Here is a 24,579-nt window from a genome sequence, read left to right as displayed (position 1 = left end):
TATGTGAAAAATAAATTTTAATTTATTATTTCAGTATAGTATAATACAAAATTGTGGCAACAGAAAGTAAACACTACAATGAACTGACATAAATATGCTATAGCCTAGATGATCAGTTATTAAAATGGTACAATTCTTCTATTATAAAGAAAAAAAACATTTACACTGTACACAAAAGGGATTCCCTCTAAGAGCTGTAGAGTGGAGAAAGGGGGTAGCCAAATACTTGATTTAAAGGATCACGTTTGAAGAACGTGACCTGGCCAGCTAGCCCATTCCTTAGGAGGCCCAGGCCTCTGCTGGGCTTCCTTGTCACTATAAATAGACATTCGGTTTCTAATGCAATACTTCTTTCCTGAAGGATCTTGTTGAGTTTTATTACAAAGACATGCTTTTTTCTCTGTGGTCCCACTTCCAAAGCTGTTGGCATGGATACATTAGTGGTTAGGCTTTTGTTCTACCTATTTGCCCTGGATGGTGGTGGTCTGGGAGGGGTTGGCATTCATCTGTCTTTTCATCTCACAGAATACATTCTGATATCAGACCTTAACCCCGGAGGACTTCCGAAGAGGGAAGTACCTATGAAAATATATCCTCTCCCCTCTTCTGCTGGTTCTCCCCCCACGGGTACTGTGTGATGGCTCGAGGAGAAGTCCGTGTAAGGAGGCGCCGTCTTGGTGTGTCTTCTGAAGTGGAGGAAGGTGAGGTCTGCCATGACGTCAGGGAACTGGGTGTTCTTAGTTATGGGCGCATGTTGTCTTGAATCCAATTTAGGTAATTAGTAACCTTGGTGTATACACCTGGAACATCTTTCTGCCCGCAGCCAAGACCCCAACTGATGATGCCAACCAAAGTCATGTGGTTGTCCTTCATGCACACCAAGGGCCCTCCTGAGTCACCCTGCAAAAGGAGAACAGGTTAGTTGTTTGCAAAATCTGCTTTGGGTGGAAGTTAGGGTTAATATTTGTGGTGTTACTATTGTACTCTTCATCGTCCTTAGTTCACAGAGGAAAACTTTTATCTCAAGGATCTTGAGCCTCTAAGAGGATTAGGCTGGTATCTATATTGTAAAGTAAGTTTCTGAGATAATTGCTCAGACATTTCAGGCCTCAGCCTTGGTTTTAACGCCACACCGTTCGTTGTGTGGCCTTGGGCTAACGGTGCTTCGGTATCCTTATCAGTATAAGAGAGGTAATACTACCTACTTGATGAGATTGTTCTGGGAATTGATTGGAAGAGAAAGCTTGAAAAGCTCTGAGAACAATGTATGAGATTCAACAAAACTCTTGGTAATTGTTCGCTGCTGTGGCCTTGCTGAATCAAAATGATTTTTGGTTTTGGTTTTTAACTTGAAGCTTGCAAATAATCCTGGTTTCACTTTGCAGACAACCTTTATGTGAGTGTTGAGCGAGGTGGTACCGTGGAGATTTCAGAAGAAACTTTTCAAAAAGAGACCAAAGGCTGTCTAGGAACAAGGAGTTCACAAAGAGTCCACCGAGTCTTCCAGGCAAGAGCCTGGCCTTCCTTCTCTTGGCACCCCTCTCACGCCTGCCTCTCAGTGGTCAGCCTGACACACTGCAGGCATGAACACGTGTCATCAATAACAGATCCTTGGCTCTGTTTAGGTCCTAATACACAGGCTGGTCTGTGTCCCATGGGCCAGTGTCTTGTTATCACAAAACAGAAGTGCTGACTCCAGTAAGGATGCCAACACAGAGAGCCTGACGTGGTTTCCTTTCCCAGGTTATTGGACTGAGTGAGTTTTTAAACCTCGCTTCTCACAGATCATCTCTATCCTACTAACCAGTGGTTGCCATGCCTCCTTCCCCTGCTACAAAGCAGACTACGATCCTCCAGCACCTACATAAGTCAAGGACTTCTTAATTTGTGTTGCTTTATCCATCACTCCAATGGCCAATTAGTTGCTTGGGGTTTACAGGAAACCCTGTACTAGGTGGAGTTTCCTGTGCAGACACTGGGGAAATTTCCTATAGCTCAGATTTCTTATGTTTGGGTAACTTTGATCTTTCTCCGGTTGCTTCATTCTCCGAGGCCCTCATGTAGAGTCCCCAGCGCCTCACTAAGATGAAATCACCCCGTGCTGGCTGGAGGATTTTTCCATGGTTCAGAACCTGTTGGCCATGGGTCACTTTTACCCTGGGGTGGGCTCGGAGTATGGAGAGACGCTCATGTTTACCTGGCAGGCATCATGCAGGTTTGCTTGGTTCCCTCCACTGCGCGTGTCTCCAGCACACAGCATATTGCTCGTGACGGTTTTGTTAAGTAAATGCTGAGACGTGCAGCGGTGGGAGGGATACAGCCTGACATGCGCTTCCTTCAGCCGCTCAGAGTAGAAAGGAGAAGCTGAAAAAGAGAGAAGGGAAAGCGTCTTATGGTTTTAGGGAAAGTTGTCAACCTTTTGGAAGGAGAAAGCCAACTTTTCTAATAATTGCTAAGATGTATCCAGCTTTTACACACATTAGGTTGAGTCCTGGGAAATGGCCAATATGCTACTGTTCTGCCCTATAAAAACAGTGATTTTATGGAGTTTTATCCAGAGTTTCTCAACAGCAGCACTATTGCCATATAGACCTGGAGACCATTTTCGTGAGGGGCTGTCCTGTGCATGGAGATGGTTGGCAGCACCCCTGGCTTCTCCCCACTAACTGCCAGGATAGACCTCCATCCTGAATTGCGATAATCAAAAATGCCATCAGACATTGCCAGATGTCTCCTGGGGGGCAACATCACCCCAGGTGAGAACCACTGGTTTAACCTAATATCTCATTTAATCATCATAACTAAGGAGGTAGCTACGTCTGTCCCCATCTCACCAGCGAGGAAACTGAGGCTTGGAGCATTGTAACTTATGAATCCAAGCAAGAGTCACACTGCTAGCGAGGAGCAGAGCCAGGATTTGAACTCAGGTCTATGGGACTGTAGTCCAAGATCCAGACCCTTAATGACTGTCTGCACTCTTGTGAGAACCTTCTTGAAATCTTAAGTTCTTCCAAGCAATGGTGCTATTCAGACCTATTCAGTGACCCTGTGAGGTAGGGAAGGCCCACGATGGGTCCTCAACACACAGGGAGCTTGCCCACACTGACACAGCATCAGTGCCTGCCCGGGGCTGGCGCCACTCTCGTGACCTCTTTCTCGTGACCTGTCTGGTCAGTGACTGCAGCCCCTGCTGTCCTGCAGACAGACAGGATGGGCTGCGACTTCCTTCCACTTACACGCCTCGTGCTTGCCGTAGCCAGAAAGCTCACACTCCGTCCAGTCGGGCAGCTGCAGGTCGGCTTCCGGGAGACAGACGGTGCGGACGGAGCCAGTCTCCTGGGCACACTGGGGCGAATCCGATTTCAGCTGCAGCAGTGCTGGGAGGGAGAGCGAGGAAGAGAAAACCCTATGTGCAGGTCTATGGGACTGTAGTCCAAGATCCATACCCTTAATACAGTCCCATAGACCTGCTTCTGATTTCAGGGGAGGAAGGTGAAGGAGAGTGCGAGGGTTTGGAAGGAGGGGTGCGAGTGCACCTGTGTGCACGTGTGCATGTGTGTGTGTGTGTGTGTGTGTGTGTGTGTGTGTTGCGGTCTGGAGTTGGAACTGGAGCAGGGAGAACAATGACATCTTACCAATGTCATTGTTGTAAGTGTCTTCATCGAATTCCTTATGAACGATGTATTTTTCGACTTCAAATTTCTGCTCTTCCACTCCAGGTTCCACCCGGTATGTTCTGCCCAGGACCACCTTGAGGTGGTGGGGAGGGTACCTGACGGAGAAACAGCCTTAGGACGTTCTTCCTGCGTGAGGCTTCCTCTCAGGAGAGCAGGAGAAGCTGCTGGGCCTGCTGAGTCCCTACCTCTCCAGAAAGCAGTGGGCCGCGGACAGGACCCAGCAGGAGCTGATCAGGATTCCCCCGCACAAGAACCTCTCTCCTGGCGACCTCTTGTTCTGGACGAAGATGGCAGCCTGCCACGGGTGGGAGGTGATGTCCGAGAAGAGCCCTCCTTTAATGCGAAACTGAGGCCGCTTGTACTGTCTCAGGCCACAGGTGGCTGGGTGAGAAGAGGACAGAGAAGGGAGATGAGGTCTGTGGTCCGGAGGTGAAGTCCTGAGCACCCATCTTGATTTCTTCTATTGGGACCCTTGAGTTTCTACTGGCTCTACAGGTTGGCACAGAGGGGTAATAAGTCTCCCTGGTGATAAAAACCCAGCATTCATTTGTTGAGTACATGGTACGTGCCAACACAGTACATACACCATCTGTGACCCTCAGAACACTGAACTCCAGGGGCTGAAAGATTTTTGCCCAAGGCATCTGGATTAGAACCCAGATCTGTCAAAACCCATAACTGGGGATCTTTCTGCTATGCTTCGTTGCCTCTAGTTTTCTTTCTGCAGCCACTTCCTGGTTTAAGAAATAACGAAGCATTGCAACTTCCTCCTAGGGAATGTTTGCCCCATTTCTTTTCCATCTACTCAGCCTCACCCATCCTCCAAGGCCCAGGTAAAATCCTACATCCTCACGAAGCTGATTTAAGACCCTCAAGCCCACAGGGTTCTAAGAAAGCTTACTGACACCACTCACCGGGGACTCACTCCACACAACCTTGCTTGTGAGTTAACTGATTGTGTCTTACCTGCCCAGTTAGACTCTGTTTCTTGAGGAACACTGTAGCTAATCTGTGTTCACAAGAACTGAGTAATAATAATCTATTCTCAGACAACTTCCCGGGCACAGGAAGTGGATATCTGTCCAAGAGTGTCTCCCCCCCCACCCCCACCCCCGCATCCTTGCTTTAGTCATGGAAGCTCCCTCCCCAGCAAGGCCTGACCTTCCTGAAAATCTGACAGCCACACAGTCTGAACCAGACAGCTGTGAAGACACAGGCAAGGGCGTGGCAGAGGAAATGGTCAAGAGGGACAGGGCAGTGGGGCTGGGCAAAGAGAGGTGGCCACGGGCCGGCCCTTACAGCACTGGGGAATGTCACAGTACTCCCACGTCAACTTGCGGTCCTTCAGCACGTGGCACCAAGGCTTGGTATCCCTGTCTGGATTCCTAGATGATAAAGGGAGTTCAAGGTTTTAGATCACATTTTCAATCACATCTCAAGCCATGGAAGCGGGGAAGGGGGCTCAGTGAACCAATGGCAAAAACACTGAGCTGGGAAGGAGGATCCTGAGTTCTGGACTCAGCTCTGTCACAGGCCCCACCATAAGAAAACAACGTTAACGTCAGCAACATGACATGCACACCTCCCAGGGTCGTTGGGAGGGACTGGGAGTTGTGCTGTGAAGAAAACTCTTTCAATTCATTGGAATAACAGTGCCAGGTGTGAGAGGACCAGATGAGGACTAAATGGCGATGGGAAAGGACCTTGAACTTGGGATTTGGGTTGAAAAACTGGTGGACTTTGCTTTTCATAATAGGTGTTATTCTAGCAAATGAATAGGTTGGACTAGATAATAGCCATGGTTTCTTCCCACTCACTGGGTCTTTCATATAACTTTAGGCATCAACTCTTCTCCCATCCCACAGCCCCAATCTTGTCCTCTGCACAGACCTGAGCCCCTGGGACCGTGTGCTACATACATACCGGCAGTAATTGTGTTTGCCCAGGCCCAGCGTCTGGGCGTCGGTCTTCCACGCTGTGTTGATCTTGCCTATCAGGACCATGGAATCCCACTGGAGGCAGGAAGTACCAGACACGGTGAGGCTGTGGGTGCCACGGTATGCTAATCCTTTTCCAACGTAGCAGTCCCCATTTTTTTCTGAAACAGAGGAAATCTCAAACTGAAACAAAACCCATTGACTGCTAAAACGGGCAGGTTGGAGTTTGCAACAGGGCCTGCAATGTAGCTGCTGGCCTGGAGAATCGAAGGCAGCCAGCCTGCTGTGAGAAGGGTGTGATAGCATCTCACCTCCCCTTTTTCTTTTCCTCAAGCCCTTTTCTTTCATCCTCACCCGAGGATATTTTCATTGATTTTTAGAGAGTGGGGTAGGGGAGAGAGAGAGAGAGAGAGAGATCGGTTACCTCCCACCTGTACCCTGACTGGGGATGGGGATTGAACCTGCCACCTAGATATGTGTCCTGACCAGGAATCGAACCCATGATCTTTCAGTTAGTAGGAGTACTAACTGAGCCACACCCACCAGGGCTTCTTCAAGCCTTTTCACACAGAGATGGCAAATGGCTTGCTGTTGGTGTGTCCATCACCTGGAGATGGCTTCCTAGATTGCTGTGTTGAAAGAGCTTCTGAGGGTATATTCAGGTTCAGCAGGAAGGGTGCTGAGTTTAATTAGTGGTGATTATTTCTGGAGCTGCTTTGAAAGTAATTACGGGTTTCCTTGTTTATATTTGACAGTGAACTAAGGTAGTTCAATAGAGGGACATGTCAGCAGGCCCTGATTTCTCAGATTTTTGCCGGCAAGTGCTCTGGAGGATTTGCTGGGCTTGGGAAGGAAAGAGAGTGCTGCCTATTTTCATCTACTTGTCCCACTTGACCCTCTTTTCTCCCCATTTGAAACTCACAAAATATACTAGCATAATAAATAACTGGAAGGGATCTTTCAGATCATCTAGACCAGGGAGTCCCAATTTAGACCAGATCCTGGGAGGTGGGGCAGATGCTTTAGCATTACTGTAAAGAGTCCTCAAATTCACATGTGTGTCAGCATTAGTTGTAGACTGAATGCACGTTATTTTGTATTGTATATTTAGAACTTTAAAACAGGTTTTTCATGCTATTGTGTGATAAGTAACAATTATTTGTGAAAGCACCGCTGAATTCATATTACCTTTTGTAACTTAGTATTTTTTTAAATTTGGGAAATTTTGTCACATTAAAAAAAAGTATACATATATATATACTTTTATATATATATAAAAATACATATATATATACTTTTATATATATATATATACATATATACATACATGTATATATATATATATATATATATATATATATAGATATATAGAGAGAGAGAGAGAGAGAGAGAGAGAGAGAGAGAGATATTGAGAAATAGGCCCAGCAATAAAAAGAGGGAGAATCCCCATTCATTCTCAAAAGAACTGGCAACCACTGATGCAGCCCCACCTTCTCTGTAGATGAGGAAACTGAGGGTCAGAGGTGTTAAGAAATCAGCTCAAGGTCAACAAGAGCTAGAGGCCAAGTCTGGGTGAGGACCTAAGTCTCATGACTTTCTTCCTTCTGCAGCCCAAACGGTGAACTCGCAGCCTGCTCCTTCGTTTCCCGGTTGTAGAAGGGCCGTCAACCTGTCCTCCAAACTCTTTTCCCCAGGACCCCACAGGGAAGGTGGGGTGGCTGCACTTACCCTGGGAGCAGACGGGTGTGCTGCAGAACTCCGGGACGTACTTCCCTGCCTTGAAGACATAGCACCAAGGTTTTGAGTCTTTGTCTGGGTTTCTGAAAAATCAGCCAGAGAAAGCCAGGGGGCATTAAAAGTGGAGCTTCCCTCTCAGGCCCAAGGACTTTGCATCCTCTTCTGGGGAAAGAGTGGGCTTTGGTTGTGCACAGGATAGCTGTATCATGTCAGGTGGGACTATGACTTAGTAATTGTCTTCATTTGGAGATCAAGTGTGGCTTAAGGAGATGTGGGTGTGTGCCAAGTTGATAAGGGGTGGACCGTGATGGTTAGTTTTTTGTGTTAATGTGGCTGGTGTTGTTGGGAAGGGATTTTGTAGCTGTGGTTAATATCCACAATCAGTTGGCTTTAAGATTATTTTTGATAACGTGGGTGGGCCTCATCTAATGAGCTGAGGGCCTTAAGAGCAAAAGTTGAAAAGAAATTCTGTCTCCAATATATACACTGAGTGGCCAGGTTATTATGATCTCTGAACGCATAATAATCTGGCCACTCAGTGTATATCCTATTGAATAAAAGGCTAATATGCAGATTGTCCCCTCGACCAGGAGTTTGACCAGCAGGCAGGCCAGCCAACCGCCCATGTCCCCTCCCCCTGGCCAGGCTGGCCGGACCCCACCCATGCACGAATTCATGCACTGGGCCTCTAATATATATATACACCGAGTGGCCAGATTATTATGCGTTCAGAGATCATAATAATCTGGCCACTCAGTGTATGTCCCCAATGGTAGCAGCGTCTCACCAGAGAAAAAACTGCTCAGTAGGGAAGACAGCCCTCTCACCTGCAGTAATTGTGGTTCCCGAGGCCCAGCTTGCTGGCATCTGGCCTCCGTCCGTTGTAGGACTTCCGGGCCAGCAGGCTGCTGTTCCAGTTGATGCACTCGGCCCCACTTTTCGCGGTGCTCCACGTGCCCCTGTAGGTGACACCTAGGTCCTTGTAGCAGGTAGCTCTGGCATCTGATTGAAAGCAGGAAACACAACATCTCACAGGTGAACCCCCTCTCATTTAGTTTCTCAAAGGGGTCTCACTGCTGCTGCTGCCATCACCCCAAACCAATGAGGCAGGCTGGCTGCTGAAGCTACTGGAGCGCAGGAGGGGAGTGGGTGTCTAGCTCACCCAGCTGACTGGTGGCAGAGCCAGACTCCAAAGTGGGCCCAGCACTTTGGTTTTCTAACCAACCCTGGGATGACCCTTCCTGTCCCCTCTCCCCTCCTCGCCTCTGTCACCAGGGTAGATTTCCCTTCTGCGTAGATTTGGCAATTGGGATTTCAGTCCCTCTCTCACACCCGCCCACCCACTACTCACCTATTTCACAGAGTTTCCCACTAAATCCTTCAGGGCACTGACAGACAAAATCTGAGAAATATAGAGCCTGCCGACATGTCCCCCCATTGAAGCATCTCGGTTCGGTGCAACCTGTCAAGCAGAAACAAGAAACCCCTAATTCCTTGCAAAGTAGCTCCGAGAATAATATGAGTTAAAATATTAAGAGTGCTGCCTACAGGTCAGGCACTATTCTAAGCAGTTTACGACATTAACTCATTTCATTCTCACAGAAAACCATGAAGTATGTACTATTGTTCTCCCCATTTTACAGAAAAAGAAACTGAGACTTGGCAAGTGAAGGTATTTGCCTGAGGTCACACAGCTTTGCTCCTTTTTGCTCAGCACCTTCACATTTGCCTAAGGCAGATCATGCCCAGAATCTCTGTTTAAAGATTTGAACATGTCGGGAACCAATAAAGACAGGGTTTGGGCTATGAGCCTGGATGCTGAAGCTCGAAGCCTGGGCTTGAAGTCCATACGTACTTTTTAAAAAAAAAAATAATAAAAAAAAATCAATAAAATATATATATATATAATAAATATATATATATATATATATATTATTTTTTTTTTTTTTGATTTTTACAGAGAGGAAGGGAGAGGGATAGAGAGTTAGAAACATCGATGAGAGAGAGAAACATCGATCAGCTGCCTCCTGCACACCCCCTATTGGAGATGTGCCCGCAACCAAGGTACATGCCCTTGACCGGAATCGAACCTGGGACCCTTCAGTCCACAGGCCAATGCTCCATCCACTGAGCCAAACCTGTTAGGTTCATACGTACTTTTCACGGGCACAGAGTGGCACTGCGACCGGCCGCTGTTGCACCAGCAGTATTCTACACGGTTGCTTCTGAGCATGGGACGCAGCCAAGACTCATGCTGCCGATATATCATCTGGGTTTTTTCATCTCTGCAGGTCACTGTAACGAAAGACAGGCTGGCCTCTTAGGGCACGACTCACCAAAACAGATGGTCCACCTCCAGTCTTCCTGAGAACATTCCTACCTCACTCTCTAGATAATCCATCCTGTATTCCTTTCTTGCTCTCCACTGGAAGACAACAAGTACCTAATATTTTTTTTCTCCAAAGACTCCTTTTATTGTTTTTTCTCTGATGGACCCTTATTTTGAAGGAATTTATCTATTAAAATACATGTTTTAGGTAAACTCTATTTTTTTTTTCATTTTAATTCATCAAAACTATACACATGTATATAATTGCCTACCAGAGTTTTTGATCCACAGGAGTATTACCACACTGAAATGATGCATTTCTGGCCCCAAACAAAGAAAATTGGCATTTTGATCTGTGTAGAAAACATGCTACTTCCATTAGTATTTTTGAAGGACTTAGGGCCATTGAGTTGCAGGCTCCCCCAGCTTTGTGACTCCCTGACTGACAGCTGGCTCCTTGAGGACACACCTGTCCCTGTCTTCTCAGATCCCGGCTCGCTCCCCTCAGCTACCTGGGTGCATGTGAGTGAGTGATGGGGGGGACCACACAGGCATCTTTGCAGAATTGCCCTGTACAATTTCACCTTCACACATAGTTTAAGTTATCAGGTGGGGGATAGAAGATAGACCCCCTGACAGAGCCTGAATCACCCTGAGCCCTAACCCTGCCTCCTACCTTCATCAGCCCCTTTCCACCTCAGCTTCATCTTACCTCTGGATGATCTGGCTCCTCTTCTGAATCGCCTGTGGATTTCCTACAGAGAAACCAAGGGTGGAGAAAGGATCAGTACATGCTGGGTGTCTTAAGAATAAAGGTAGCCAATCCAAAAGACCACCTATCAACCTGCCAATCAGATGCCACCTGCCCAGAGATTCCCCCTCAGGGTAACTGGCCCCATGGAGAAAGTCCATTTCCTGCCTTTTGGTCTAATTCTTCCTCCCCTTCTAGACTAGCGCCATCTAAAAGAACTTTCTGAATGATGGAAATGTTTAATACCTGTGCTGTCCAATATATAGCCACTAATCCATGTGGCAACTGAGCGCTTGAAATATGGCTAGTGTGACTGAACTGAACCCTGTATTTTATTTAATTAAGTTTAAATTGAAATAATCACAAGAAGTTAGTGGCTACCATATTGAACAGTGGAGCTGTAGTCCCCATCTCCTTATGTAGCCATCTCTGACTCTCTTGGAAAGGCTGCTGCTCAGGTATTGCTCAGTTGGCCTTCTATGACATCCTTTGCTGCTGGACATTTTCAGAGAGCATGTGTCTTGTACAGTTTCCGTTCCAATGAGATAGTAAGCAGCAGGAGGGCTTGCAGCACTTGCATACTTTTGTAAGTATTTTATGGATTAATTAACAAAAAATAGCTCCAAAGAAGGTGTTCAGAGGTAGAGGAGTAGAATTAAAAACTGTTCCCTCAAGTCACAATAAGTGCCTAGGGTCTGCTGCTGTAAGCCTGAATCCCAAGCATCCTATACAGAGGGGATTATGTACGTGTGTGTTCAGCAGCTCCTCTGGCCCTCTGTCCCTTTGCCTCTCCACTGAGGAGCCCCTGGAGGGACCACAGCCCTAAGGGACCTGAACTGCACACCCACCTGCCCGGGCAGAGTGAAGACTGCTCCACAAAGCAGCAGTACGCACAACAGCTCTCTCTTCATTGTAGTCATCATTTCTTCAGTGTCCCTTGGATTCTGGAAGAATGGGGGTAAAGCTTAATCGTGTGATGTGAGAGGTCAAGGAGTGCAACAAAGGTCAAGAACCTGCAACTTTATTATGGCCGGGAGCCCCAGAATCAGTTTCCTCCGCAGGAAATGCCCTGACAAGTGTCCGGAAGATGTATGTGTGTGTGTGTGTGTGTGTGTGTGTGTGTGTGTGTGTGTGTTTTATATATAGTGGTAAAATACACAAGACACCAAACTTACGGTCTTAAGCATTTTTTAGTGCCGTTTGGTGGCATTAAGCACATTCACATTGTTGTGCAGTCATCAACAGCTGTCTGTTTCCAAAGCTTCATCTTTCCAAACACACTCTGTGCCCATTTAAACAATAACTCCCCATTCCCCTAGCAACCACCATTCTATGACTTTGACTACACTGGGTACCTATATAATTAGAATCATACAATATTTGTCCTTTTGTGTCTGGCTTATTTCACTGAGCATAATGTCCTCAAGGTTCATCCATGTCGAAGCATGTGTCAGAAATTCCTTCCTTTTTAAGCTGAATAATATTTGTCTACATAGACCGCAGTTTGCTTATCCATTCATCCATGGATGGACACGGATTGCTGGAAGATGATTTTGTCCAGAGATTTCTGTGGGCTGAAGGGTGAGACCTTCTCTGGCACTTCTTGGCAGCCCGGGGACGGTGGTGAGCTGGCGTGGTTTCCCTTGAAGTGAATTCTTGCCCTGGGGTTGACTAGACAGAGCCACAGTGATGTCCTCTTCCTGACTTTTTAGAGGAAACCATAGGGGTTTATTGCTGGCACATCACAGAGCCAGCCTACCTCAGATTGCCTCAGCTCTTCCACTCATGACTTCCAGGCCTCTTTGTCCAACCAAGAGGAGGCTCCTCCGGGCCAGCCCCCCCCTCCCCACCGCTCCATCGGAATGTCGGTCTCTTTCTTTACAGACAGGCCTGACAAAGTACAGATGTGTAGAAAGGAGCAGAGGCATCTGGTTTTAGTCATGAAGCTCAGATCTTCCTGGACCCCCAATTCCCGGCTTTCATGTGCCTCTCCATGCTCTTGCTCTCAGCAGCTTGAAGTAGGTTAGTTGGTCGGGATGTTATTTTGTGGTCTGGCAGGCCCACTCGCTCCTTCATCCTTAAGGATTAAATTAGGGAATTTCTTCCCTTGACTCATTTCCCTCCAGTCACAACAACTTTTGGTCCCACCCCTCCCCCACTATCCCAAGGATCTTCAGGGCCCTGTCCCTTAGAGGCTCACAGGACTTTCATCCTGGCCTGGCTCTGGCTCTGGTCCCTTCTTTGTTTATTTGCATAGAACTCCCCCTGTTGGAAGTGTCATTCCCTTCACATGGCCCCAGGCTCCCTTCACAAAATCAAGGGTGAGAGGGGTGGTGGGAGACTCTTTATGCCCCAACGATTCTTCCTAGGATGCTGGTGACAGGCAGGGGAGTGAAACCAGAGCTGGGGGAATTGGGGAGAGGGCAGGAGGGCCGGGTCAACAGTGAACTCAGCAGGAAACCCAGGCCATGGGCTCAGAGGGAGTCTTGCCAACCAGCATACCCCTCCCCCACCTCCCCTTGCCCATTGTGAAAGGAACAGAAAGAAGCTCAGGATCTGGGCCTTTGTTCCGATTTGGCATGCCCAAGGCCCCCCTCTCAGGCGGGGGTGTGGGGCGGTGCCCTTTGGGGGCCCCTTTCTTAGAGGAGGAAGCTCACTACTATTCACTGGTTTTAGGCAGCTTCAGGAGAAAGAAGTAGGCCATCTATAGCAGGAGCACACAGAAAGCCTTCTGAACACGGGGAACTGCTCCGAACTTTCTTTCTCAGCTGTCCTTAATTTTCCCCTTTCTCACAATTTCCCCAAATTCCTCTTAAATTTCCCTTCTTAATTTTATCTCATTACTTATGACCTTTAAAAACAGATCTTCTGAAATGTATTCCCCCCTTTCTTCCCAACCTTAATTATTTTCACATATTTGTAGATGGTCCCATCCTTTATTGTCTTAGCCAAGCCTTGAGGACAGGGAGACCTCTAAACTCTCGGGACATGAAGAAATTCTGAATGAAATAATGAGTGAACGAATAAATGAGCCACCAGCTGAACAAGGAACTTAACTTGCATGCCAAACCAACCAGTCTTTTCAATATTCTCATTCACCCAAATCCAGGGGATTGGTGTAGTCTTTTCTCTGGATACTTGCCGAGTTACTGTTTTATTTCAAGAACTCACCATCCTCCTAAGTGGAACACAATTCTAGATGTTGGAAATGGCAAAGTGGGAAGTGAAGTATTAACATGTTTGCATTCCCTGGACAAATGGGGGGGCGGGAGACCAACCGGGGAAGGAGGAGCCTGGCTTAGGGCTGGGTGCAAAGACTCCGACAGCTGCACCATGTCAAACCCTTTTGAAACTAAAGAATCAGCAGAAGGGGGAGAGGAGCATATTTTTGTCTTCGGCTCCTGGGAGAGTTAGAGACTGTCTGTCTTCTATCAGTCCTTGTCTTCCTCTGCCTCTTTTAGCCTTGCTGAGCCTTGAGCTGATCCAGTGCAAATGAATCTTTCACACACACACACACACACACACACACACACACACAAACAAATGGGATTGCTCCATCCTCACTGTCAGAGGCAATGAGAGCAGCTGGGCAGGCTGAAGGGGTAAGAGAATGACAAAGAAATTAGTCACCCGGCCAGCAGACAAACAGCGCAGTCTAAAGACAAAGGAGAATGAGAAAAGGGAGGGAAACGTGTCCTTGCTTTGCCCTCGTAAAAGAGGTGGGTGTAGAGGTCTGGGCAGCGCCTGGACAAAGAAGAAAGTGAATACCAGAGACGTGGACGCAGACTCAGGACCCCTGGGACCCATGCCAGCACACCTCAGTGGACCACAGGTTCCCACCAAAGGGATCAGTACCAGATGCTCATGGCGAGGCCAGGGTGGGAGGTGAGATTGGAGGAGGAAGTGTAAGAAGTCCTTCTGAGGCTCACTTTATAACTGAAAAAAGATTTTTTAAAAAATGTGTTCTCTTCCTTTTGCTATATTTGATGGTTTCCCAGAATCAAAGAACTAAAAAGGCAAGGAAGCAAGGGGAAGGAAGGAAGGAAGGAAGGAAGGAAGGAAGGAAGGAAGAAAGGAAGGAAGGAAGGAAGGAAGGAAGGAAGGAAGGAAGGAAGGAAGGAAGGAAGGAAGGAAGGACGGGAGGACGGGAGGATGGGAGGAAGGGAAGGAGGGAGGAAGAGAAGGAGGGAGGGAAGGAGGAAGGGAAGGAGGAGGAAGAAATATGGGAGGGAGGGAGGATGGGAGAAAGGGAAAGAAAGAAAGAAGAGAAAAGACAAAGAAAAACCATGAGGGTTCTCACTTTTGTTAGACTGGACTCTCTGAATCACTGAAAGAATCATTGTATGAGCCCAGCAGGAGTGGCTCAGTAGTTGAGTGTTGACCTGTGAACCAGGAGGTCATGGTTCATTCCTGGTTAGGGCATATGCCTGGGTTGTGGGCTCGATCCCTAGTGTGGGGTGTGCAGGAGGCAGCTAATCAATGATTTTCTCTCATCATTGATGTTTCTATCTCTCTTTCCTTCTCCCTCTCTAAACTCAATAAAAATCTATTTTTAAAAAAGAAAAGCATCACTGTATGAGAGGAGTGATGGGATGGCCATAAAGCCTGCCATTCTCAAGGGCCCAAGGCTCCAACCCTGGCAGGCTCAACCTGGCACACAAAGTTGATTTCTGCCGATTTGTAAAAGGCACCCTCTCTGGTGGATGAAGCTCAGCAGACTCGGGCTTGGCAAGTTGACAAGGACTCCGTGCAAATAGAAAGAACAGGACACATGACTCGGCAAATAAAGCATGGCCTGGATTTCAAGGATGCAAGGGCAGGCACCCCTGGGCAGGACACCACCTGCACGCTGCATGTGCAGCCACACTTCATCTGCTTCCACAGCACCTCTGACCTTCCCGCCCGGGAGCCCTATTGGGTCCTGCTGGCTGCAGTGACAGAGTGGCGCCAGTCACTGGTCCCTCTGAACAAGTGTGAATGATGCCTGCTCTAGGGAACAACGGGAACAGTGGTCTGGTTACAGTCCTCAAGCCCAGGATGTTGCCACTCTGTCTGAGAAATCAATGATCACACCAACCAGACACTCTGTGTTCATTTCCGCAGGGGAAACATGGGGGAATGCTGATGGATGGGTGGTGCTCATCCATCAGCATTCCCCCATGTTACCCCTGCGGAAATGAACACTGAGCTCATAATTGTTTGAGTCTGGACTGGGTGAAGTCACTGAAGTGGCAGCAGGACAGCTAGAGGAAGGACCTGGGGGACAGCAGAGGAAGTGTTGTCCTGAGTGCCTTTATACCCCTTTGCTTTACCTTTTCCCTCCATTGTCCTCCTACCTTCTTCATCTTCCCCAGAGAAATCTGCTCTCCATAAAGGAGCTGACACGCTCATTCACATAAAGTTAAAATGACTGAATAAAAATCAGCATGCTGTTCTTCCAAAGCATCTATATTTTGAGACATAGAACCTATTCCCAGGGATGCAAAACGCAGTGGGCTGGATTCTCAAGGTTTCCTCCAGGGCTAACATTGTATGGTTTCTGTTGTGAGAACAAATGATAGAATGAGTATACACATGCTGTGTAAACTGTAAAGCACTTACAAATGGGTGTAAGTACTTTTACTTAAACACTCAACCACCTGCTATAAAGTGATTGGCAATAAAGGAACTGTACAAATGCAGTCACTCACGCAGTCAAGTTCTCTAATCCTAGGTACAAACCACGCCATTGTCCCAGTTGTTATAGAACTGGAGGATTTAGCTCCCATTTTTGCCCACAAGAAAAAGGCAGACACGCAAGCTAGGTAGAGGAAGATGGAAATTGCAAGGGAAAGACAAAAGTAAATTGATACTCTGATCGAATTTAATGCCGCATGCAAGGTTTGCAATCTGAATCTTTGGTAAAGAAAATTTTGGAGTTATTAATTGTGTTTCTCTCTGAAAGTCTGAGTAAGAGAAAGTCAGCCTGTAAGAGTACCAAATACCCTAAAATGACTCATGCTTATAAAACCAAAAACACCCTCTCTCCACCCCCCTCTCCCTTTAACCACCATGGCCCAGAATGGATGCCAACAAATTAGAAAAGAAGTGGTCAGAAGTCCTTGGAACAGCAAAGGCATGCCACCAGAGTAAGGACAAGAGGTGAGGTGAGATGGGAGGAGGAACCAGGCCTCGGAGAAGGGGGTGAGCTCCCACAAAAGCTCACTATTGTCTGAGCCAAAGTCAGAGGCTGGGACAGGAGCCATTAGCCTGGTAGCTCTGGTCCCATTTATACAGGTCCTGCATTTTATAGAGACCATGCTCTCAGAATAGAAATCAGTTTCAAAAACTGCCATCATGTAAGCAATTCTTAACCTTTAAAAAAGGTCATTTTCTTTGTGCCAAAGCTTATTTTTCTCTCTTTTTAAACAGACCTCCTTATAACTGGGAGATAAGAGAGGAAGAGTCTGTCTATTATTTAATTTGATCATTCCAATGAGGTCAATAGAACAGAATCCTGCCACATCTCCATTCAATCACCAGGGTAGAATTCTCTCCAAAGCATCTTGAAAATATAGGCATAAGGAACTGAGTCTAAGTCAGGGGATATTAACCTGGCTACTCACAAAAAGCTATACTGAGCATTGTCATCTCCTCAACATCCCACCCTCTGCCAGGTAATCCTAGTGATTTGGGGGAACCAAGGGAGTGTTGTTTGTGGGTCTAGGAGAATAGAAGTCCATCTGCCTTCTCCTACCATAAACACACACACACACACACACACACACACACACACACACACACACACAAAACAACAACAAAAACAAAACCCTTTCCTAATGAACTTAGATCCTTGTAAAAACAACAAAGTTCAGCTGGCAAACGCGAATTCAATTAGTCAGTGCAATAAAATGTTAACCCCAAAATCTGGATCTAAACAAAGTGTGCAATCTAATGTTAATCTAAAAGAGCCTCCTGTTAAGCAATGAGGGCAGTTCCTCCTGTTCCTTCCACTCCCTAAAGCAAACATCACTGCATGGTAATTAAATGCGTAATAATTTGATAATTCTTCAGATAACCTCCCGATTTCAACACACACGAACCAAACAAAGTGATCAGAAGCTTTCATTGTATCATTATCGAAATTTGTCCGCATTTTACTGGCCTCACATGAAAGTGATGTTGGAGTATATTTTTGAGAAATGTCTGGATTAATGCCACTTGCTCATCATGTACTTGAGTACCTACTACTTGCCAGATAGTTCAGAAAACCTTTTTACATCCATTGAATTGTTTAAGGCAGGGGTGGGCAACCTTTTTCCTGCCAAGGGCCATTTGGATACTTATAACATCATTCGAGGGCCATACAAAATTATCAACTTAAAAATTAGCCTGCTAGCCCAGCAGGCATGGCTTAGTGGTTGAGTGTTAACCTATGAACCAGGAGGTCACGGTTTGATTCCCAGTCAGGGCACATGTCCGGGTTGCAGGCTCTATCCCCAGTGTGGGGCGTGCAGGAGGTAGCCAATCAATGATTCTCTCTTATCATTGGTGTTTCTATCTCTCTTTCCCTCTCCCTGCCACTCTGAAATCAATAAAAATGTATTTTAAAAAATTAGCCTGCTATATTTGGTCAACCAGTTAATTAACTCACCCCTAATCCTTTAGCAAAGCCAGACCAAATGATTTCACAGGCCTTATAAGACCTGTGGGCTGGACGATTCCTACCCCTGATTTAAGGCAATATTATCTTGTTTCTATGGATGAGAGAACTGAACTTCAAAAAGGAATAAGGGTCCTAACTGTTTTGGCTCAGTGGATAGAGAGTCCAGCCTGCAGACTGAAGGGTCTCAGGTTCGATTCCAGGTCAGGGCACATGCCCGGGTTGCGGGCTCGATACCCAGCAGGGGGCGTGCAGGAGGCAGACAATCAATGGTTCTCTCTCATCATCGATGTTTCTATCTCTCTCTCCCTCTCCCTTCATCTCTGAAATCAATAATAAAAAAAAAAATCTTTAAAAAGCTGTTAAAAACACAAAAGGAATAAGGGACTTGGCCCTTAGGTGACACACCATGTTAGAGGTGGTGTCGGGACTCAAACCCAGGATACCCAGATCTAATATCCAAAACCCAACACTCTTTGCACTACTCCTACTGTGCCCGGAGGCTGGGTTGTCATGCTTTTCATGTGGTCAAAGTTGCTGTTTGAGAGGAGCAGCATGAGAGGAGCACAGCCTCTAGAGTCTTAACTTCAAACTCCGCGGACCACTTACGGACTGTGTGGAGCTTCCTGGTTTTCCTACCGGGCTAGTCATGCCCACCTTGCCACATTGTTACGGCCATAGAGCAGCAGCAGGTAAAGCCCCTACTAATGGCTGTTGCACAGTAGGCTTAACTGTGCTTACTGTCCTTCAGAAGTGGGAGCACCTAAGTTTACAGCTTCTCTCTGGAACAGTAACTAGAAGCTGCCAAGGTAGAAGGGACACCAAGCTCTATGGGGTCCTCATCGTGTTCACGGGTTAATTCTGTTTCCTAGAACATTTGCACATCTTGCGATGACCTGCAGCCAGATGCTTTACAATGGAGAGAAGCATGCCCTTCATCTATGTGTACAGATCAGTATCAACAGGAGCCATCATTTCCTGCATGTGGGGTGGTGCTTTTTATCCTGTCTTTAATCTGTGTTTTTATTTGCCTTTCCCAGGCCTATTTACACAACACACGCCTGAGTGATTGTTGAGAGAAGCCGGAATTAGCGGCTAAGACAGCTGGAAGGCTAGACTCTCGCTATTGATAAGGCCCATCTGATGCAGAACACACGAATGTTTGACAACTAGAGACGTTACGTGCGAAAAATGAGGAAACCGGAGCTTCCCAGAAAAAAAAACAGAAAAGCCCAGGTGGCAGACACTGGCTCTTGCCACAATGAGCAAAATTAAACAAGTTTCTCTTTTTAGTGAACATGACAAAATGTGAATAGCCAGCAGAGAAGTTCTCTTTTAGATTATTCATAGTAGGTTACTGGGTTCAGCTTCACCAACCAGACCCCTGTCCCCACCTTCAGGAAACTCAGCTGATATCAAACTGCTCATGCAAAGATGCCTAACAAAGGGGCTTGAGAACCTCCTTGGGTACCATCCTCCCTGTGTCTATCAGATCCCCATCCCATCCATCTCGATCTCACATCTAATTTCTTCCTTTCTTGAATTCGTAGGTGATGACTTACTCACTCTCTGATGACTTACTCACTCTCTGTATTCACCATCAAACGTTTATTGAGCACCAACCATGCACTAGGCACAGGCTCATGGTATAAAGACACATATATTCTGTCCTCAAAAACTCATAGTTTAGGAAGGGGACAGACAAGTAACAACTAGACAATCATAGTAAGAGTGTGATCACTGTGCTGTGATATGCAGGGGGGTTGCAGGGGATGGAAGGTAGGTATGCAGAAGAAAAAGGGGTCCTACTGGACTGTGGAGGAGGGGGGCTAGCTCACTTTTGTTGAGGCAGGGGGTCAGGGGCTGGTCAGGGTAAGCTTTCTGGAATGGGTACTATATAAGCTGTTTATTGGACACAAGTAGGAGTGAGCCAGGCAATGAAGCAGGGTGTTTCTTGACAGAGTATATCCCTAAACAGACCTCTCCAAGCCACTGGCAGAGATGGGCCCATTGCTTAGGGACCAGAACAATAGCCAGAAGCAACCAGAGCCTCTTTCTCTTCAGTGCAAACACCTTTCTCTGGGCAAAGGAATATAGTTCACACACCCCAGGGTCTCCCTTCCAGGGTGTCCCTAGGAGGAAGGGTGGTTTGGAAGGCCCAAGAGGTCTAAGGATGTTGGGGCCTTGCGGGAAGGAGTTCAGTTTGGATTCCCTAATGCCTAGTTGTAAGTTAATGGAATATTTGTGGCTACATAATAAACAGAAAAGGCTCTTTATATAAAAGTCTCCCAGTATCTGGGTTCAACCTGACATTGAAGTGATCAGAGGCCCCAGTGGAATCAGGTCTTGTAGGTCATTTCCCAGACAGACCTCTCCAAGCCACTGGTGTACAGGTCAGGAGCATCACATAGTCATCCTGCACACCTCAGCTGGGCCTGTTGGCCAAGAGTTGCTTTCTGGGTCATGGCCTTTGGCATGGATAGTGCTGTCAGCTGCTAAGGAGACTCAACTGTATTAGTTCTATGCATACAGCTGGTTAGCATTTCCTGGGTAATCATGATCAGTATCAGAACTTGCCTGAGTTATCCCTTCAAAAAATATTTATGAAATGCCTACTGTGTGCCCAGTACCTGGTTCATGTTACCTTCTGTCATAAGTCTTAATTTTTAGGTGATGAAGAGGTTTATCTGTTTTCTTACCCTCTTCTACAGAAGTCTATTTCCCAGCAGGAGAGTATACATAAAATATACAAAATATCACTAAGAAAACATGTTGTCCTTATATGTAAGTAGACAACTAAGACAAAACCATGTGGCTGGATGTGGGGTTGGACTAGGGTGGACGATCTCTAAGATTTTTTCTAGCTCTATCTCTGAGTCTAAATCATTCTCACTTTTTTATCTGATTTGATTTGACACCCATCACACGGTTTTGTGAGCTGGTTGACGAGGATGAAACTATAAACAGAATTTTTCTCCATGCAAAGCAATGTCCCAAAGAAGGAATACATATGCAGAGTATTCTGCTCACTCATTGTTCATACTAGCCCTCTTATCAGGATGGAGCTGAAAAATCACAGGAAATGGAAATTTTATTCTGAGACTGCAGATGCACAATGCCAAATAATCAGCACCCCAATTTTTTCCTTGCAACCAGATACTCGGTATCTCAGAGTAGTATATGGAATTGGAATTTTGACAGGAGCTAAGCCCACTATCATTGCTCTGAACCATGTTGCCACTGCAGCCATCTGACCGAAAATAATCTCCACCCGCCCTGGCAGTTTTGGAAGCCGTGAAGCCAGCACTGTTCCTTCCAAATGATGATCCTCTCCTAATGACCCCTTAGGCTGCTATAAATCTCATGACCAGAAAAACTGCTGTTGCAGATCAGTAACAGGCCTCATCTGGACAGTAAGTTTCTCCACTTCCTCTGTGGTTCCCATCACTCATTTACAAAAGCCTTAGATGGCCCTGGTCACTTTACGTCACACCACCAAAGCTATGGCTGCACTGTCTGTTATGATAGTTTGAAATGTACTGACCAACAGCTCTGCTCATCAGCGTGTTAGGCCCCAAGGAAATAAAAGTCCTAGAGTCCTGCGTCAATGAGCACAAACTAATAACAGCATCACTGCAGTTCCTCAGCTACTCCCTGGTGGCTGATATGCCAGACTGTGATGAAGCAACTGAGAATAGCACAGACACTGGGAGAATCTGACCCGAGGCTTCACAAAGTCTCCTGAGATGGTCTTGGAGAGTCTGGACAGAGACAGAGCCATTTGGGTACCTAGACCCAGAGATTTGAGGCTGGTGTCTCGGGCATTTTAAGTAAAATAAATGGATGGATGGGATGAAGCTCTTTCTAGTTCAATATTGACTGCATCCCCTCCAGTGCCCGGAGTCTGACTCTGCTCTTACAGGAGGCTCTCACCCAGCAGCTCACTCTGATCGTCATATATTGATTCTGGACAGGATAGTGTCCAGATCCCAGCCTGAGTCTTCCTGCCTACAGACTGAAATTGCTAGGAAGTCCTTTTGAGGGAACTCCACTTAACAGCTGTATTTGCAGAATTTCTCCACGGGCTCGTAAATACACACACACACATGTAACGTTTTTCTGTCATCAACCGGCTGCAGGAGACTACCGTCATTATTCCAGCTCGGTCCTTACCACACTGCTCTGCGCTTGAGATCATTAGTTACCTGGGAGCTCAGCATGTTTTCCTCTCTGCCTCCCTCCTCCCCTCCCTCCTCCCCTCCCTCCTGCCCTGAGGTTAAGAAAATAAAGATAATAACAGTGCAAATCTAGAGGCTTGATAGGCTTCCTGCAGAGTGCTTTAGGAATAAAGGACGTTGCTGTTATTTTTTTTTCTCTGTAATTGAAAACTCCTTAAAGAGGACCTCACATTTGCACACTGGGCAAAAAGCCAGAAAACAGAGCTTCTCTGGTCCAGCGGGGGAAAGGGGAGCTCAGAGGCCTTTCTCTGGAAGCCCCCTCCTCCTCTTTCCCAGCACTTCCCACCAAATCGTGCCCTGGGAATGTCCCTCTCCGAGCCGTCCCCAGCCTCAGTTTCCCCCGTGGGCTCATTGAGGGAGGCTGCCTAGCCAGACATCCCCGCCCCCACCCCAAGTGGCCCGCTGGCAGCTTGATTTTACATTTCTTGCCTGTTAGTCATGAGTTGCTCCTGTTGCCTATTCAGAGCATTTCTGTATAATTCTTTTCACGTTCCCCTTTACTCTGCAAGCGGAGATTTCTTACCCAAGAAATAAGCCCTCCTATTCTCTCTCTTTCCCTGCCCCAAACACTTCAGCCTATCCCAATTAAATGCAGATTCAATAAGAAATCTCCTTTGGGTGCAGACGCTAGCTAATCCTCTTTTTGCCTGGAGCACAAAGTCAGTGCCTGACTCAGGCATTCCTTGAATTGGCTTAGTTTGCCAGAAAGACTTTTAAGAGAGAGAAGAGGAGCCGCTGGACAGCGAGGCACAGAATTCAACCTACCTCCACTCCTTGCCTTGCTTGCCTCCTGGAAAGGCTTTCTTGTCGGCCCGGACTCTAGCAGGACCTCAACGCCAATCTCTGCACAGCTCCAGCCTCCTTTAAATGTCAAGGCAGGGGGTGGGGTCGGTGGCCCCGGGTGGGCGGGCTTCTCTGCAGCAGGAGGATGCCCAGTGGACAGGGCCATGAGGGAGTCAAACAGGGCGGGCCTGTTTTCATAAAGAGGGGGAGGAAGTTCAGGATGGAAGCCGCGTAGCCCATCCTGGCTTTGGGCCAGCCTGATTATTCACAGTCCTGATGTCATCGAATACAATTTGGGAGTTGGACAGGACCTTAAGAGTCATCTTTATTTTTTTTTAGAATCGTAGTCTCAATGACGTAAAAGGGACCCTCAGGATCCGCAGGCTCTAAGCCTTTATCACGAAAAGAGGTCTTCACAATAGTAAAGAAATACACACTGAGGAGGCCGAGGGGTTCTTCTGGCATCTCCAGCAGTAACTCCGCCCCTCTGGACACAAGAGGTTGGAGGGACTGGCCAGGTGGACCAGCTGCCCTCTGGGCAGAGGAAATGCCAGGGTTGGAGCGTTTGGGGTAGCGGTGGGGGCATTTAAGGGCAGGCACCTGCAGTGGAAAGTGCCCCAGCCAGAATCTGCTTCATCGGGCACCTGCCCTGCCACTCCCAGTTCTGTGATTATGAGGAAAATCATTTCGCTTCTCTGTAAAGTGAATCAGTGATAACTGAGGTCATCTCAGCTGCAGCATTCCCTGAGTGGAATGCAGGGGGTGGAGTGCTGAGCTGAAATTCTATCACTGCCACCCATCCATCCATCCATCCATCCATCCATCCATCCATCCATCCATCCATCCCTTAAACTGATGGAAGCGGCTCCGTGTGCTGGAGTTTGCCCTTAAGTGTAAATGCTCCTGGAAACAGGTAACCTGTTTGACTTGTTAACAGATGACTGATAAAAGCAGCGCAGTGTGGGGCAAGGCTTGGGCTTGAATCAGCTCTACCAGTCATGAGAGACGTGAGCTCAGGCGAGTTTTTCAGTTATGCTGAGCTTTCGCATCTGCAGGTCACGTGTGAATTAGAAACAATGTGCCTACGATCACATAAGTGGCTCATCACAGTCAGTGGCACGTGTTATTACTGGTTGATGTCTGGCTGAGACAAGGCATTGTGAGCGAGGAGTAAGAGAAAGGATGCCAGGAGAAGGGACAGTGGATGGCAGAGGACACTGTGGGACAAGCAGCTACTCTAGGAGAGGCCAGATTTCATCTATTCCGATTCTAAATGTGCTCATAGTTGTTAAGCAACGAGAGCTGATTTTGAGGTTGGAAAATAAGGCAGCTGTCACCAAAGTCAAACTGTTTTTCCATATTTTTATCAAGATGTAGTTCTGCCAATGGCCATTATTAGAAAAGGGGAAATAGGGGACCCGTTAGCTACAGAGCATTGGAGACAGGACATCAGATAAGCTGCAGCGGAGGGCGGCCCTGGCCCAC

At 47.0% G+C, this 24,579-nt stretch overlaps 1 protein-coding gene across 2 annotated transcripts; it reads right to left on the bottom strand.

Annotated features, from left to right (window-relative positions):
* PLAT (plasminogen activator, tissue type) lies at positions 1-23,140 on the bottom strand. 2 transcript variants are annotated; one of them, XM_008143876.3, is made up of 14 exons: positions 23,077-23,140; positions 11,280-11,375; positions 10,393-10,435; positions 9,509-9,646; positions 8,703-8,813; positions 8,179-8,353; positions 7,343-7,434; positions 5,601-5,775; positions 4,977-5,062; positions 3,863-4,058; positions 3,636-3,772; positions 3,237-3,377; positions 2,198-2,364; positions 1-900 (listed from the first exon to the last, which is right to left on the bottom strand). In XM_008143876.3, exons 2-14 carry the CDS (start codon positions 11,352-11,354, stop codon positions 742-744), a joined length of 1,695 nt encoding a protein of 564 aa, XP_008142098.2. In that variant the 5' UTR covers positions 11,355-11,375; positions 23,077-23,140; the 3' UTR covers positions 1-741. The 2 variants fall into 2 exon arrangements, with proteins under 2 accessions (XP_008142098.2, XP_054575997.1); XM_054720022.1 differs by lacking the exon at positions 8,703-8,813.
* Positions 23,141-24,579: the final 1,439 nt, after the last annotated feature.

Source organism: Eptesicus fuscus, chromosome 8 (assembly GCF_027574615.1).
Source record: "Eptesicus fuscus isolate TK198812 chromosome 8, DD_ASM_mEF_20220401, whole genome shotgun sequence".
In the NCBI taxonomy this organism is placed as follows: domain Eukaryota; kingdom Metazoa; phylum Chordata; class Mammalia; order Chiroptera; family Vespertilionidae; genus Eptesicus; species Eptesicus fuscus.
This window is presented reverse-complemented; position numbering and strand designations above follow the sequence as displayed.